Source organism: Taudactylus pleione, unplaced genomic scaffold (genome assembly GCF_031769625.1).
Source record: "Taudactylus pleione unplaced genomic scaffold, aTauple2 ptg000394l, whole genome shotgun sequence".
Lineage (NCBI taxonomy): Eukaryota > Metazoa > Chordata > Amphibia > Anura > Myobatrachidae > Taudactylus > Taudactylus pleione.
Window position 1 is genome coordinate 1044076 of NW_028284795.1, and position 17693 is coordinate 1061768.

General features: G+C 50.3%; 1 protein-coding gene across 2 annotated transcripts in view; it reads right to left on the minus strand.

Annotated features, from left to right (window-relative positions):
- Positions 1-17693, minus strand: part of AARS1 (alanyl-tRNA synthetase 1) — a 29612-nt gene that overhangs the window by 1867 nt on the left and 10052 nt on the right. For both annotated transcript variants that reach the window (XM_088446238.1, XM_088446239.1), the window contains exons 13-18: positions 17035-17148; positions 16753-16959; positions 14773-14957; positions 14545-14653; positions 14346-14459; positions 14138-14257 (exon numbers count right to left, since the gene is read on the minus strand). In XM_088446238.1, coding sequence (XP_088302364.1) covers positions 14138-14257; positions 14346-14459; positions 14545-14653; positions 14773-14957; positions 16753-16959; positions 17035-17148 — 849 coding nt within the window. The remainder of the gene's footprint in view (positions 1-14137; positions 14258-14345; positions 14460-14544; positions 14654-14772; positions 14958-16752; positions 16960-17034; positions 17149-17693) is intronic.

Sequence of the window (17693 nt, forward strand, 5' to 3'; positions counted from 1 at the left end):
TTAAGTTGTGTAAATTGCTTGCTATTAGCGTTTCTGTAAAAGTGGTGAAGAATGGCATAAAGCTGTATTTTTTGGTGAAAATAAGAATTCCTGTCAAATTTGGGGTGCTTGAAAATGGGTGCAAGCATGTTTTTATGTCTCTAAAGTGAACTTTTAAAAAATGTGAAAAATCCACCTGCTGCATGCACCTGCAATCCCAAAAACACCTGACCTATACTTGTGGACCCCCAAGAAGTCTTTTTCGCTACTTTTAATGTTTATCCCCCCACTTTTTAAATTTACACCCCAAAAATGACGTCTTTTTCGTGGTGTTCTTAGGTTTTAGTTCTGTATTTTTTGCGTATTTGTCCTTTGGGGGGGCTGTCCCAAGGGGTCTGAGTTGTTTCCCCAAGTTTGCACCCCAAAATAAAGATTTTGCATTTCTTTTCACCAGCTATTGATTGGAGAATCATTTTTGGAGAATTGTTTCCACTTAGGAGAAATTGTCCTGGAATTGAATTTGGCAATTTTTTTTTAGGCGAATTTTTCACAAAAAAACAGGCAAATATGGCTTTTCACCTCTAATTGAATTCCCCAGAGAGAGAGAGAGAGAGAGAGAGAGAGAGAGAGAGAGAGAGAGAGAGAGAGAGAGAGAGAGAGATATGTACACACACATACAGTTAGGTCCATAAATATTGGGACAGTGACAGAATTTCCATATTTTGGCCTCTATTCACCACCACAATGGCTTTGAAATGAAACAAACAAGATGTGATTTACCTGCAGACTTTCAGATTTAATTTGAGGGTAATTACATCCAAATCAGGTGAACGGTGTAGGAATTACAACGGTTTCTATATGTGCCTCCCACTATTTAAGGGGCCAAAAGTAATGGGACTATCAACTCAAAAACTTATTTCATGGACAGGTGTGGGCTATTCCCTCGTTATTTCATTATCAATTAAGCAGGTAAAAGGTCTGGAGTTGATTCTAGGTGTGACATTTGCATTTGGAATCAGTTGCTGTCGACTCTCAATATGAGATCCAAAGAGCTGTCACTATCAGTGAAGCCATCATTAGGCTGAAAAATCAAAGTAATCCCATCAGAGAGATGGCAAAAACATTAGGTGTGGCCAAATCAACTTTTTGGAACATTCTTAAAAAGAAAGAACGCATCGGAATCCTTATGCTATAGTTTCTAATGCCTTATGATTTGAAATAGTTAAATTGTTTTAAGGATTCTCTCAGTCTATTGACTAAAGTGAATGCTTGATTTATTTGTAGCCTTATGGCGCATACACACGGTCAGAATTTTCCTTCAGATATGAACGATAACGATTTAAAAATCGTTCAGTCGTTCATATCTGAAGGAAAATCTGACATATCTGACATGCCTGAACGATGGGCGTTCCCGTTTGTCAGATAACGATATCTGACATCTGATGGGTTTGCAGTCAGACTTGGACGATTCCATTCATTTTAATGCAGTCAAAAATCGTTCAATCGTTCAAAACTTTGGTAAAATCGTTCAATCGTTCATCTGACAAATCTGACCGTGTGTATGCTCCATTAGATGTATGGTATGTGGTCATTGTTGACTTAAGCCATTTTTATTGCTAGCTTTCTCTGGCTGGCCAATTGGGGGTTTTCATTAATTAGTGTCCACACTTGCCTGCATCCCTGTATAAGTGTCAGTAGTTTGGCTGGTATAACCTTGGCTGAGTGCAGCTTTTTTCTAAGTGCAGTGTTTTTAAGTGCAAAACTAGCGTTAGACCTGCGCTAAACCGAGGAGAAACAGAAGGAGAAAAAAGTCCATAAAGCAACAAACCTCAACAAACTAAAGACTCAGACAACAACTGGTCTCCCTGTACAATCACAGCAAGAACACTTCTATTGCTATTAATAATGCTGGCCTTCTGATTCTCGCATACAATTCAATGCTTATCGTACTTTTTCCCCATGTCAGTTTATATCTATCTACTTTGAAACACTGTCCTTTATCTCAGCTCTCTTGCCTAGCCTCACATCCTCTATCTCAGCTCTCCTGCCTAGCCTCACATCCTTTATCTCAGCTCTCTTGCCTCACATCCTTTATCTCAGCTCTCCTGCCTAGCCTCACATCCTCCATCTCAGCTCTCTTGCCTAGCCTCACATCCTCTATCTCAGCTCTCCTGCCTAGCCTCACATCCTTTATCTCAGCTCTCTTGCCTCACATCCTTTATCTCAGCTCTCCTGCCTAGCCTCACATCCTCCATCTCAGCTCTCTTGCCTAGCCTCACATCCTTTATCTCAGCTCTCCTGCCTAGCCTCACATCCTTTATCTCAGCTCTCCTGCCTAGCCTCACATCCTCTATCTCAGCTCTCCTGCCTAGCCTCACATCCTTTATCTCAGCTCTCTTGCCTCACATCCTCTATCTCAGCTCTCCTGCCTAGCCTCACATCCTCCATCTCAGCTCTCTTGCCTCGCCTCACATCCTCTATCTGCTTACAATCTGCATTATTTTTCATATTCTGCACACATTAGAACCCCACTTTTAATCCTCTCTATAACAATCTTGTTAATTGGCATACATATTGATACACTGTTTTTTGATACATCACTGTTTTGTTTTTGTTTTTTTTCCACTTGCATTCCTACAAATCTCTTGCATTCATATCTCATTTACATTTCCATATTTCATTCCTCTTGTTTACCTATAAAAACCATGACAAGGTTTTCGTCAACTCCCTCCTTCACTCAGTCTCTATCTAATCCTCTATTCTGCCCCCTGCTTCCACCTTTATCGTTTCCCCCTTATCTCTTCCACCTCCTCCTCCCCTTCTCCCCCCTCCTCTGTCTGCCTACTCTTCACTCCTCACCCATTACTCCACTTTCTTCCTGTTCTACCCTCCCTCTGTCCTACTACCCCACCACCAAACCCTCCTCCTACACTCCTCTCCCTGTCACTTCACCCCACTGCCATCCACATCTCCCTCCCTGCCCACCTCCTATAGGTTCCCTTTCTAGCTCAGGTGCCTGCACCATCACTAAACTCGCTTCATATCGGTCCCCCAAATTAAGCTTACCTCCACGTTACAGCAACCCGGAAAATCTTATTCACATCTCCCCCACAAATGCTATCTCCCTAGCCTGTGCCCTCTGGAATGCCAGGTCAGTCTGTAATAAACTGGTCCCCACCCATGACTTTTTTATCTCCAACTCTCTGAATCTCCTAGCCCTCACTGAAACTTGGATCTCACCCTCTGACACCACTTCTCCTGCTGCTCTATCCTCTGGGGGCTTCGCCTTCTCCCACACCCCCCGGCCTGGGGGTCACCATGGTGGTGGTGTTGGGGTCCTTCTATCCACCAGTTACTCCTACCAGCTAATACCCTCTGAACCATCCCTTACATTCCCCACATTTGAGGTTCATGCTATTCGCCTCTTCCAACCAGTAAACCTCAGAGTAGCTGTCATTTACCGTCCCCCTGGCTCTCCCTCCAAATTCCTTGACAACTTCGCTTCTTGGCTCCCTCACTTTCTCTCCTCAGATCTTCCGTCCATTATCCAAGGTGATTTTAATATTCCTATTTACATTCCCACAGAATTCGCTGCAGCTAAACTCCTTACCCTCACCTCTTCATTTGGTCTCGCCCAATGGACCTCCTCACCCTCCCATGTGAGTGGGCACTCACTTGACCTGGTCTTTACGCACCGTTGTGGTATTTCTGATTACTCCAATTGCCCATTCCCCCTCTCTGACCATCACCTTCTCTCTTTTAACCTTTCCCTCTCTCCTTCCCCTCCTCTAACTCCTAAGGCTACCATAACTAAGCGTAATATTGAGGCTATTGACACTGTTGCTTTTTCCTCCCTGCTGGACTCTCTTCTCTCCCCTATCATTTCTCTCTCCTGTCCTGAACAAGCTACTTCCCTGTACAATTCCTCCCTTACTTCTGCTCTTGATTCTGTTGCTCCAGCAATAACCACTCACCCTCGCAGAACCACCCCACAACCCTGGCATTCCAAATGCACCAGATACCTACAAAAGTGTTCAAGAATTGCAGAGCGTCAGTGGAGAAAGTCACGCTCTAAGGCTGACTTCCTCCATTTCAAATTTATTCTCTCTTCCTACAGTGCTGCCCTGTCTCTTTCCAAACAGTCATATTTCAAGAACCTCATCTCCTCCCAGTCCTCAAACCCCCGGCGTCTCTTTGCCACTTTCAACTCCCTACTCTGCCCTTCCCCTCCTTGCCTTCCCTCCTCGCTCTCTGCCCTCGACTTTGCCACCTACTTTACATCTAAAATTGACTCCATACGTGAGGACATCATATCCCATCAGACCCTCAGCACTCCTCCCCCTCCTTGCTCTTACCACCCCTCCCCTTCTGTCTCACCAACTCTGACATCCTTCTCCCCTGCTTCTGGAGAGGAAGTCATGGCCCTCATCCGGTCCTCCTCTCCTTCCACCTCCCCTCTTGACCCTATCCCTTCCCGTCTCCTCTCCCACCTGTCTCCTTCTGCCTGTTCCCGTCTGGCTCACTTCCTTAATCTCTCCCTATCATCTGGCATTGTCCCTTCTGCATTCAAACATGCTCTTGTCTCCCCCATTCTTAAAAAACCTACCCTTGATCCTAACATTCTTTCCAACTATCGACCCATCTCTCTTCTCCCTTTTGCTTCCAAACTCCTTGAGCGTATTGTCTACAACCGCCTTACCACCTTTCTTTCCTCCCACTCCCTCCTTGACTCATTTCAATCTGGCTTTCGATCTCTCCACTCCACTGAAACTGCCCTCACGAAAGTCAGCAACGACCTCCTTGCTGCCAAATCCAAGGGCCACTACTCTCTGCTCATTCTCCTTGACCTCTCTGCTGCATTTGACACTGTAGACCACCCTCTCCTCCTGCAAATTCTTTACTCTCTCGGTCTACGTGACACTGCCCTCTCCTGGCTTTCCTCCTACCTCTCTGATCGTTCCTTTGCTGTGTCCTCTCATGACTCCTCTTCCCCTCCACTTCTACTAAAGGTAGGAGTTCCCCAAGGTTCTGTTCTTGGACCTCTCCTTTTCTCCCTATATACATCCTCTTTAGGTGAACTCATTAACTCCTTTGACCTCCAATATCATCTCTATGCAGATGATACTCAAATTTACCTTTCCACCCCTGAGCTCACCCCTGAGCTCCTTACCCGTATCTCCAACTGTCTCTCTGCTGTCTCTTCGTGGATGTCCCAGCGCTTTCTTAAACTTAACATGTCTAAGACTGAGCTGATCATCTTCCCACCCTCTTCCACTTCATCACTTTCCACAATTTCATTATCTATTGATGGCACAACTATCTCCTCTAGCCCCAAAGTGCGCTGTCTTGGAGTTATCCTAGACTCCTCCCTCTCCTTTAAACCGCACATTCAGCACCTCTCGCAGTCCTGTCGTTTTCACCTAAAAAATCTCCAGGATTAGACCCTTCCTCACCCAGGATGCCACTAAAACCCTCATCCACTAACTAGTCATATCCAGATTGGACTACTGTAACCTTCTCCTAGCTGGCCTCCCACCTCTCTCCACTACAATCTGTTCTTAATGCTGCTGCTCGGCTCATCTTCCTCTCCAGACGTTCTACATCTGCTTCCCCTCTCCTTCAAGCCCTACACTGGCTCCCCTTCCCCTTCAGATGCCAATTCAAGGTTCTTACATTCGCCTACAAAGCCCTCACCAAATCCTCTCCCGCATACATTTCTGACCTTCTCTCCCTTCACACTCCCGCCCGCCCACTTCGCTCATCTAATGCATGCCGCCTCTCTTGCCAACTGATTTCTTCCTCCCACTCCCGCATCCGAGATTTTGTCCGTGCTGCTCCCTACCTTTGGAACGCTCTCCCTCTCCCCATCAGACTCTCCACCTCTCTACAAATCTTCAAACGGGCTCTCAAGACCCACTACTTCATCAAGGCCTTCCAGCACTCATCCTAACCCACCTCATGCTCTTTCCTTCCTATCTTCCCCTTCTGTGTCACGCCTGTCTGTCTGCCCCTCCCCTTAGAATGTAAGCTCTCTCGAGCAGGGACCTCTTCCCTCATGTGCTTCTCTTTACATTTTCTTCTACTCTCTACTCCCCATTAGGGTACCTAACACGGGACCGCCAACTCCCGGCAGCTTATTGAGAGTGCTTTAATCACTATTTCAGCAATGTATACAAGTCGTGTTCTTGTCCTGCACTGTAATGTACTGTAAGTTACTTGTTTCTTGTTCACCTATTAGTTCTATGTACTATGTAAGGCGCTGCGGAACACTTGTGGCACCATATAAATAAAGGATGATAATAATAATAATAATAATAATAATAATAAATAATCGGAGAGCTCAGCAACACCAAAAGACCCGGGAGACCACGGAAAACAACTGTGGTGGATGACAGAAGAATTATTTCCCTGGTGAAGAAAAACCCCTTCACAACAGTTGGCCAAATCAAGAACACTCTCCAGGAGGTAGGTGTATATGTGTGAAAGTCAACAATCAAGAGAAGACTTCACAAGAGTGAATATAGAGGGTTCACCACAAGACGTAAACCATTGGTGAGCCTCAAAAACAGGAATACCAGATTAGAGTTTGCCAAACAACATCTAAAAAAGCCATTACAGTTCTGGAACAACATCCTATGGACAGATGAGACAAAGATCAACTTGTACCAGAGTGATGGGAAGAGAATAGTATGGAGAAGGAAAGGAACTGCTCATGATCCAAAACATACCACCTCATCAGTGAAGCATAGTGGTGGCAGTGTCATGGCATGGGCATGTATGGCTGCCAATGGAACTGGTTTCCTTGTATTTATTGATGATGTGAATGCTGACAAAAGCAGCAGAATGAATTCTGAAGTGTTTCGGGCAATAGTATATGCTCATATTCAGTCAAATGCTTCAGAACTCAGTGGACGGCGCTTCACAGTGCAGATGGACAATGACCCAAAGCATACTGCAAAAGGAACCAAAGAGTTTTTTAAGGCTAAAGAGTGGAATGTTATGCAATGGCCAAGTCAATTCCCTGACCTGAATCCGATTGAGCATGCATTTCACTTGATGAAGACAAAACTGAAGGGAAAATGCCCCAAGAACAAGCAGGAACTGAAGACATTTGCAGTAGAGCCCTGGCAGAGCATCACCAGGGATGAAACCCAGCGTCTGGTGATGTCTATGCGTTCCAGACTTCAGGCTGTAATTGCCTGCAGAGGATTTGCATGTATGTATATGTATACATAGATAGATAGATATATATCTATATAACTAATATGTTAATACAAAAATGTCAACATTATTTCTTCTTCACTAGTCTATAGGGAACACAGTCTGTATCAGAGAGGCTAGCTCCTGTCTCCCTGTATACCTCCCCTCAGGTCAGGTTATACAGTCTGTCTCAGAGAGGCTCCTGTCTCCCTGTATACCTCCCCTCAGGTCAGGTTATACAGTCTGGCTCAGAGAGGCTTGCTCCTGTCTCCCTGTATACCCCCCCTCAGGTAAGTTTATACAGTCTGTATCAGAGAGGCTCCTGTCTCCCTGTATACCTCCCCTCAGGTCAGGTTATACAGTGTGTATCAGAGAGGCTGGCTCCTGTCTCCCTGTATACCTCCCCTCAGGTCAGGTTATACAGTCTGTATCAGAGAGGCTGGCTCCCGTCTCCCTGTATACCTCCCCTCAGGTCAGGTTATACAGTCTGTATCAGAGAGGCTGGCTCCTGTCTCCCTGTATACACCTCCCCTCAGGTCAGGTTATACAGTCTGTATCAGAGAGGCTGGCTCCAGTCTCCCTGTATACCTCCCCTCAGGTCAGGTTATACAGTCTGTATCAGAGAGGCTGGCTCCTGTCTCCCTGTATACCTCCCCTCAGGTCAGGTTATACAGTCTGTATCAGAGAGGCTGGCTCCCGTCTCCCTGTATACCTTCCCTCAGGTCAGGTTATACAGTCTGTATCAGAGAGGCTGGCTCCAGTCTCCCTGTATACCTCCCCTCAGGTCAGGTTATACAGTCTGTATCAGAGAGGCTGGCTCCCGTCTCCCTGTATACCTTCCCTCAGGTCAGGTTATACAGTCTGTATCAGAGAGGCTGGCTCCAGTCTCCCTGTATACCTCCCCTCAGGTCAGGTTATACAGTCTGTATCAGAGAGGCTGGCTCCTGTCTCCCTGTATACCTCCCTTCAGGTCAGGTTATACAGTCTGTATCAGAGAGGCTGGCTCCTGTCTCCCTGTATACCTCCCCTCAGGTCAGGTTATACAGTCTGTATCAGAGAGGCTGGCTCCTGTCTCCCTGTATACCTCCCCTCAGGTCAGGTTATACAGTCTGTATTAGAGAGGCTCCTGTCTCCCTGTATACCCCCCCTCAGGTAAGGTTATACAGTCTGTATCAGAGAGGCTGGCTCCTGTCTCCCTGTATACACCTCCCCTCAGGTCAGGTTATACAGTCTGTATCAGAGAGGCTCCTGGCTCCCTGTATACCTCCCCTCAGGTCAGGTTATACAGTCTGTATCAGAGAGGCTGGCTCCTGTCTCCCTGTATACACCTCCCCTCAGGTCAGGTTATACAGTCTGTATCAGAGAGTCTGGCTCCTGTCTCCCTGTATACCCCTCCCCTCAGGTCAGGTTATACAGTCTGTATCAGAGAGTCTGGCTCCTGTCTCCCTGTATACCTCCCCTCAGGTCAGGTTATACAGTCTGTATCAGAGAGGCTGTCTCCTGTCTCCCTGTATACCTCCCCTCAGGTCAGGTTATACAGTCTGTATCAGAGAGGCTGGCTCCTGTCTCCCTGTATACCTCCCCTCAGGTCAGGTTATACAGTCTGTATCAGAGAGTCTGGCTCCTGTCTCCCTGTATACCTCCCTTCAGGTCAGGTTATACAGTCTGTATCAGAGAGTCTGGCTCCTGGCTCCCTGTATACCTCCCCTCAGGTCAGGTTATACAGTCTGTACCAGAGAGTCTGGCTCCTGTCTCCCTGTATACCTCCCCTCAGGTCAGGTTATACAGTCTGTATCAGAGAGGCTGGCTCCCGTCTCCCTGTATACCTCCCCTCAGGTCAGGTTATACAGTCTGTATCAGAGAGGCTGGCTCCCGTCTCCCTGTATACCTTCCCTCAGGTCAGGTTATACAGTCTGTATCAGAGAGGCTGTCTCCTGTCTCCCTGTATACCTCCCCTCAGGTCAGGTTATACAGTCTGTATCAGAGAGGCTGGCTCCTGTCTCCCTGTATACCTCCCCTCAGGTCAGGTTATACAGTCTGTATCAGAGAGGCTGGCTCCCGTCTCCCTGTATACCTCCCCTCAGGTCAGGTTATACAGTCTGTATCAGAGAGGCTGGCTCCTGTCTCCCTGTATACCTCCCCTCAGGTCAGGTTATACAGTCTGTATCAGAGAGGCTCCTGGCTCCCTGTATACCTCCCCTCAGGTCAGGTTATACAGTCTGTATCAGAGAGGCTGGCTCCTGTCTCCCTGTATACCTCCCCTCAGGTCAGGTTATACAGTCTAGCTCCATCCAGAGACTGGTGTTGGCTTGTTGAGCATTATTTGCCTATTATATTGCAGTGAATGTGACTGTGCTGGTTCTCATATTTCACACTATTGTGTCTATTTTTCATTGCTTTAGCTGTGAAAGGGGTTATCTCCCCCCCTCTGTGGCCCCACTCATTGTCAAATTTGTGTGGCCCTTACATTCAGTGCACTGTTCCCGATTGCGCACCCTGGTTATATAATTAGGTTTGTGGGACCTTTCTTGGAACACTCTACAATGTCTTCCAGGAACAAAGCGCCCAAGGAGATGGAGGATCCTTTGCTGCGTTCATGTATACGATGATCTGCTGGTCTTTCCCCCCAGGATGTGGTCCAGGATGGTCTCTGTATCTGATGTTACTCAGACACACAGCGAGATGTCCCATCTACTGCTTCCAATCAGGGCACCACGACATAGGCTGCCAACTTGTCGAAGTTGGTAGATCACCTTACAGCTCCCGCTCCTGTCCTTCCTACTTTGGGGGTCCAGGCCACCCCTATTTTACAGCCTCAATTGCAGCGGCCTGTGCAGGAACCCCCATGGATGAGCACCTTCTCACAGTCAGTGCAGGGCTCAGCTCACGTCTCTGCCTCCTTTCAGCAGATGCTGGATAGGGACCGTACTTCTGGATGCAAACCGTCCAGGCGTGAGAAATCTGTCCCCCAGACGGTTGACTTTTCTGATTCGGAGCTCTCCTCAGATCAGGAGGAGGATTTGTCCGATGCCTCGGAGAATGAGACCTTGTCTGCTATGGAGGAGCCTCTCCCTCAAGTAGATGTTGTTGCCTTAGGGCAGTCAGATCGGTCCTTTATATATTGAGGACGAGGAACCGGCTCCAAGACCAAGGACACTGGTTTTAAAGCGTCAGAATAAGATCTCAGTGGAGTTTCCCAAATCTGAACAGCTTCAGAAAATACTATCTGAGGCTTGGACCGCTCCTAACAGGCGGTTTCAAGTCTCCAAGCGCAGTGCATCCTTTGGATGCGCACATTGCCCGTCTTATCAAGAGTTCTACCATTCCTATTTCCAATACGGCTTCCCTCAAGTATCAGACGGACAGGAAGCTGGAAAATTTTCTTAAGGGAATTTATTCTCATGCAGGTGCTATTGCACATCCGGCCATGGCGTCTTCGTGGGTGGCCAAAGCGATTGGCGATTGGGCGGATGCCCTGGAGGGCCTTTACGTCAGGGCCCCATGACCACCAGCTATTACCTCTGGTGGCACATATCAAGCAGGCTGCTTCCTATCTAGATGAAGCGGCTATTGACAACTGCATATCAACTTCCAAGATGTCAGCTTATTCTGTGTCGGCCAGAAGGGCCCTCTGGCTGCGCTCTTGGCACAATGACTGACTCCAAGAAGGCCCTTGAGGCCCTTCCTTATTCCGGGGATGTTCTATTCGGGCCAGAATTAGATAAAATTGTGGCCACGGTGGCGGCTTCCAAGACAGCATTTCTACCCTTGGCAGCAGCACCTAGACCTCGTGTGTCCTCCTTTCACCCACAAGGAAAGGCCAAGAGTCCTTTTCAAGGTCCCAGAATTCTTCCGCTAAGACCTCCAAGCCCAGAAGCAAGCAGTCCTGGCCTACCAGATGCCTGGCGGCCAAACCAGCCGACAAGCCTACCGATTGACGGGGTGGGCCTCTCCCTGGGGGTCCCCAGTGTGGGAGGCCGGCTTCTGCCTTTCCCAGACATCTGGATGACATCCACGTCAGATGCCTGGGTTTGTGGTGAAGTCTCGCAGGGCTACGCTCTGACGTTCAGGAGGCGTCCTCCGGCACGGTTTTTAACCACCGGACTTCCAGGAAATCCGGGAAAGGCAAAAGCCCTGCGGGAGTCAATTCGCTCTCTACTAGCCTCCAGGGTAATAGTTCCTGTCCCTCAGGATCAGAGGGGCTCTGGCTTCTACGCCAATCTCTTCCTGGTTCAGAAGCCGAACAGCTCCTTCCGCCCAATTCTCAACCTTAAATATCTCAGTATTTGTGAGTCTCCAAGTTCCGTATGGAGTCTTTGTGCTCCATCATTTTGCCCTTGGAACCGGGGGATTTCATGGCCTCCTTGGATATCCAGGATGCTTATTTACATGTGCCTATCCGACTCAATCACCAGTGTTTCCTACGGTTTGCAGTCAAGGAGAAGCACTACCAGTTTCAGGATCTGCAAGACACAATTTGAGGATTATTACTTCCTCGCCAGGTGTCAATTTACACCTGCATGCGTATCTTGGGATCTCTGGTCTCCATCTGCGACATGGTGGAATATGCCCAGTTTCACTCCCGGCCCCTCCAGGCGGAGATTCTGACTCATTGGAACGGATCCTGTCTCCAGATCAAGCTGCAGACAATCGTCCTGTCTCGGAAAGTTAGTCTCTCCATTGTGTGGTGGCTCCAGAGCTCTAACTTGGACATGGGTCACCCCTTTTGGATTCTGGACTGGGTCCTTCTCACCACAGATGCCAGTCTCCGCGGTTGGGGAGCTGTGACCTGTCAGCAGTCCTTCCAGGGTCGATGGACGACTCAGCAGAGCAGTCTCCCGATCAATGTCCTGGAACTTCGAGCTGTCTTCAGTGCTCTCTGTCAGGTTCAGCAATTCCTTCAGCATCGCCAAGTCCAGACGATTACATAAACCATCTGGGCGGCACCTGCAGTCGCAGCGCCATGAAAGAGGTCAGTTGCATTCTTCGTTGGGCGGAGCATCATGTTCCAGCACTGTCGGCAGTTTTCATTCCGGGGGTCCACAATTGGGAAGTGGACTTTGTAAGTCGTCAGGATGTCCACTGCGGCAAGTGGGCCCTTCATCCGGACGTCTTTCAGCTTCTAGTTCATCATTGGGGCCTGCCGGAAGTCGATCTGATGGCGTCTCGGTTCAACCACCAGGGAATCAAAATACGGATCCCGCACCAGAGATCCGGGCGCTTTTCTGGTGGACGCCTTGGCGGCTCGGTGGGCTTTCGATCTCATGTACATATTCCCTCCGATCTCACTTCTGTCTAAGGTTCTCTGCAAGGTCAAGGTGGAAGGCGGCACCGTGATTCTGGTAGCCCCTGATTGGCTGCGGAAAGCTTGGTACGCAGATCTTCTGAGCCTCTCCATCGACGCCCAGCTGCGTCTTCCTCCACGGCCAGATCTTCTGTCTTAGGGCCCGTGCTTCCGGACCTGAATCGCCTCGCTTTGACGGGGTGGCTCTTGAGACATCAGTCTTAGAAGCGAATGGGGTTTTTCACGGTCAGTCATTTGCACCATGTTGAATGCGCGGAAACCTTCTTCCGCCAAAGTTTATCATCGGATTTGGCAAGCTTACTTCTCCTGGCGTTCTTCCAGAAGATTTAACCCCAGATCATTCCGACTTTCCCAAGTTCTCTCGTTTCTACAGTCCGGCCTGGATTTGGGTCTTCAACTGTCTTCCTTAAAAGTACAGGTCTCGGCCCTTTCGGTTCTCTTTCAGAGACAATTGCTTTGATGCTGGATGTTCATACTTTCTTTCAGGGTGTTCTCCATGTACAACCTCCGTTTGTTCCCTCCGGTGGCGCCGTGTGACTTCTCCCTGGTGCTTCGGACTCTTCAGGTGCCTCCCTTCGAGCCTTTGAATTTGGTGGGTCTTCGTTGGCTCACGTGGAAAACTATTGTCCTCCTGGCTATTGCTCCAGCTTGGAGAGTGTCAGACTTGTGCGCACTGTCGTGTCGCTCTCCTTTTCTGGTCTTTCACTCGGACCGGGCCGTTCTTTGGACTAGACTAGGTTACCTTCCGAAAGTGGTTTCCAGATTCCACCTCAATCAGGAGATTGTGGTCCCGGCCTTTCAGTCCTCAGCGGATGAGGCCTCTTTGGATGTTGTAAGGGCCCTCCGCATCTATGTTGATCGTACCAGATATATTCGGAAATCGGATTCCCTTTTTGTATTCTATGGTTTCCACAAGCGTGGTTGGCCGGCTACAAAGCAGACCTTAGCCAGGTGGCTCTGTCTAACCATCCGCCACACGTATGTGGTGGCAGACCTTCCGGCCCCGGCTGTGGCGATTGCTCATTCCACGAAATCAGTTGGTTCCTCTTGGGCAGCTCGTCGTGGTGTTTCTGCAGAGCAGCTTTGTAAGGCGGCCACGTGGTCTTCTGTTCACACATTTATCTGCTTTTATGCTTTTGATACCTTCGCCTCCGCGGATGCGGCTTTTGGGCGACGGGGTTCTCCTCTTTTCTGGTTTCCCTGGCACTTTGGGTGTTTATGTCTGTGTGTGCCGGTCTTCCTTGCTCTTCCCGCTCCTGTCTTAGGCTTGCTAACTTGACTGGCCTGCCTGTGCTGGGGGTCGGGTGTAAGGGAGGAGGAGCCTGTGCTGGGGGTCGGGTGTAGGGAAGGAGGAGCCTGGGCTGCACTTCTCTGAAGAAATTTAACTGTTTGTTGCCCAGACTCCACCTGTCAGCCTATACCCCAGCATAGTCCCTGTGTCCCCTATGGAGTTCGAAGAAAAGGACTTTACAGGTAAGACCTAAGTCTCCTTTTAAGCAACACTGTAAACTATCATACACTTATTCTGTTCTCACACGAGGCTCAGATAACCTGTAGGTGTCGCTGTGCTTCAGCTAAGATAACAGACTGCCGGCTCCCAGAGTCAGCGTTACAGCAGGGCACAGCATACTAATCACTGGGCCTATAGCTCACCCGCTTCTGGATATCGGCTTTGCAGGTGCGGTCCAGATCATCCATCGTTTTCTTCAGGGATTTGAGCTGCTCCCGGAGTTCGTCCTTCTGCCATTGGGAGATGACGGCTGTAGCCAAGGTCTGAGAGGAGATGGGGAGGGTGAGCGGTGCAGCAATGGGGGGGCGAGTTTATAGGAGACAGGAAGCAGAGGATTAGGGGCACCTGTACCTCACTGAGATCAGCTATGTCCTTCTGTACGTCCTTGTTCGGAGCGGTCTGTTCTTTCACCAGGTCTTCCAGCTGAGTGAGAGCAGCTTTCAGGTTCTCCTGTCTGCGCACAGCCTGTGGCAATGGACAAAAGTCATCATCTGCCCGACATTGTGATACCCACCTCCCCCCACCACTGTGACAGTCTGTTCCCATTCACCTTCTGAGCCTCCGCTCCAGTGACAGCCACAATTCTCCGGATTCCTTTGGCAATGGCTTCTTCCGTGACGATGACAAATTGTCCAGCATGGCCAGAGTTCTGCAAGTGCCTGAGAGAGTGATGCGTGTGTTCAGAGTCATGGAGGGGTTCTGAAGCACAAGACGTTCTATACAATCCTATAGGACACAAGGACCTCTACCACCCATGACCCCACTACCCGTGACTTACGTTCCACCACAGAACTCCACTGATGTTACAGAGCCCGCTGGGCCTGAGGGGTCAGCCAGAAGATCCTGCACAGGGATCCCAACAGACACCACACGCACAGGGTCTGGGTAGGTCTCATCAAACACAGCACGCAGGCCCTGAATGGCTTTAGCAGCTGCCAGGGGACAATCCATGGCATAGACAGTCTGCGGAACACAAAGTCTGGGTTATTCCTCACTACCTATTTAGGAGGCAAGAGATGGGCTGGGGGGGAAATGGGCTCGAAGATGGAGGACAATGGGGTAGTGATCTACTGGAAGACAGACAGCAGCGCGTTAAGGGGAAGATGGGTTCGAAAACAGAGGATGGCAGAAGGTTTGTGGGACATGGGCTGGATGATGGCACAAAGTAGAGGGGGGGATATGGGCTTGGAGACATAATACAGCGGAGGGTTTAGGGAGAGATGGAAAATAAAGGTTTTGGGGTGGTGGATGGGCTGGAAGATGGCAGACTGAAGGTGTGTGGGAAATTTGGGGAGTGCTTGGCTGGGACATGGCAGAGGGTTTGTGGGAAATTTGGGGGGAGTTGGGCTGGGACATGGCAGAAGGTTTGTGGGAAATTTGGGGGGGGGGGGGAGTTGGGCTGAGAGATGGCGGAGGGTTTGTGGGGAGATTTGGGCTGAGAGATGGCAGAGGGTTTGTGGGGAGATTTGGGCTGAGAGATGGCAGAGGGTTTGTGGGGAGATTTGGGCTGAGACATGGCAGAGGGTTTGTGGGGAGAGGGGGACTGGGAGATGGCAGAGGGTTTGTGGGGAGATTTGGGGGGGGGAGTTGGGCTGAAAGATGGCAGAGGGTTTGTGGGGAGAGCTGGGCTGGGAGATGGCAGAGGGTTTGTGGGGAGATTTGGGCTGAGAGATGGCAGAGGGTTTGTGGGGAGATTTGGGCTGAGACATGGCAGAGGGTTTGTGGGGAGATTTGGGCTGAGACATGGCAGAGGGTTTGTGGGGAGAGGGGGACTGGGAGATGGCAGAGGGTTTGTGGGGAGATTTGGGGGGGGAGTTGGGCTGAAAGATGGCAGAGGGTTTGTTGGGAGAGCTGAGCTGGGAGATGGCGGAGGGTTTGTGGAGAGAGCTGGGCTGGGAGATGGCGGAGGGTTTGTGGGGAGAGCTGGGCTGGGAGATGGCGGAGGGTTTGTGGGGAGAGCTGGGCTGGGAGATGGCGGAGGGTTTGTGGGGAGAGCTGGGCTGGGAGATGGCGGAGGGTTTGTGGGGAGATTTGGGGAGAGCTGGGCTGTGAGATGGCGGAGGGTTTGTGGGGAGAGCTGGGCTGGGAGATGGCGGAGGGTTTGTGGGGAGAGCTGGGCTGGGAGATGGCGGAGGGTTTGTGGGGAGAGCTGGGCTGGGAGATGGCGGAGGGTTTGTGGGGAGAGCTGGGCTGGGAGACGGCGGAGGGTATTTGGGGAGAGCTGGGCTGGGAGACGGCAGAGGGTATTTGGGGAGAGCCGGGCTGGGAGACGGCAGAGGGTATTTGGGGAGAGCTGGGCTGGGAGATGGCGGAGGGTATTTGGGGAGAGCTGGGCTGGGAGATGGCGGAGGGTTTGTGGGGAGAGCTGGGCTGGGAGATGGCGGAGGGTTTGTGGGGAGATTTGGGGAGAGCTGGGCTGGGAGATGGCAGAGGGTTTGTGAGGAGATTTGGGGAGAGCTGGGCTGGGAGATGGCAGAGGGTTTGTGGGGAGATTTGGGGAGAGCTGGGCTGGGAGATGGCAGAGGGTTTGTGAGGAGATTTGGGGAGAGCTGGGCTGGGAGATGGCAGAGGGTTTGTGAGGAGATTTGGGGAAAGCTGGGTGATGGCAGAGGGTTTGTGAGGAGATTTGGGGAAAGCTGGGTGATGGCGGAGGGTTTGTGAGGAGATTTGGGGAGAGCTGGGCTGGGAGATGGCGGAGGGTTTGTGGGGAGAGCTGGGCTGGGAGATGGCGGAGGGTTTGTGAGGAGATTGCATTCACCTTGTTCTCCTGGATCAGTTTGTTGGCGATCTCCTCCGCTTTGTGGATTTCCTGGGTGCTCATGGCTCCTTTAGCGGTGAAGTCAAATCTCAGTCTGTCGGGGGCGACCAGAGACCCCCGTTGATCGGCTTCACCAAGCACACAGCGAAGAGCAAAGTTCAGGATGTGGGTGGCAGTGTGGTTGCTCATGATTGGACGTCGTCTTGTCTAGGAGGTAAATGTATAGTTGGTGAAAGCTGCCGGATATGTATCACTAATTCCCAGTCTGAGCCCCGCACTCACCTCATCAATGTAGAGACGCACACGATCCCCAACGCGCAGGCTGCCGTACACCGTTCCCACGTGTAGCACATAGCCCCCCCGGACTTGTGTGTTCCGCACTGTAAACTCTGTCTTCTGCAGCAAAAACAAGAGGTTCAGGGAGAGAACAGGAAACGATCGGACATTTGTGATATATATCGGACTTTATGTAGTTACATCTTTGTTCAGCCTCCAATACGCACTAAGGGGGTCACTTATTAGCAATCATTATTTCAGCCAAAAGGTACAAATGTACACCAGCCCCTTCCCTCCCTAGATACCCATATATGCGAGAGGCCAACACCCACCCCTCCCCACTACCCAGAGACACAAGCCCCCTCCCTAGCTACCCATAAACACCAGCCCTCTCCCCTCCCTAGCTACCCATAGACACCAGCCCTCTCCCCTCCCCACTACCTAGAGACACCAGCCCTCTCCTCTCCCCTCCCTAGCTACCCATAGACACCAGCCCTCTCCCCTCCCCACTACCTAGAGACACCAGCCCTCTCCCCTCCCCACTACCTAGAGATACCAGCCTTCTCCTCTCCCCACTACCTAGAGACACCAGCCCTCTCCCCTCCCCAATACCTAGAGACACCAGCCCTCTCCCCTCACCAATACCTAGAGACACCAGCCCTCTC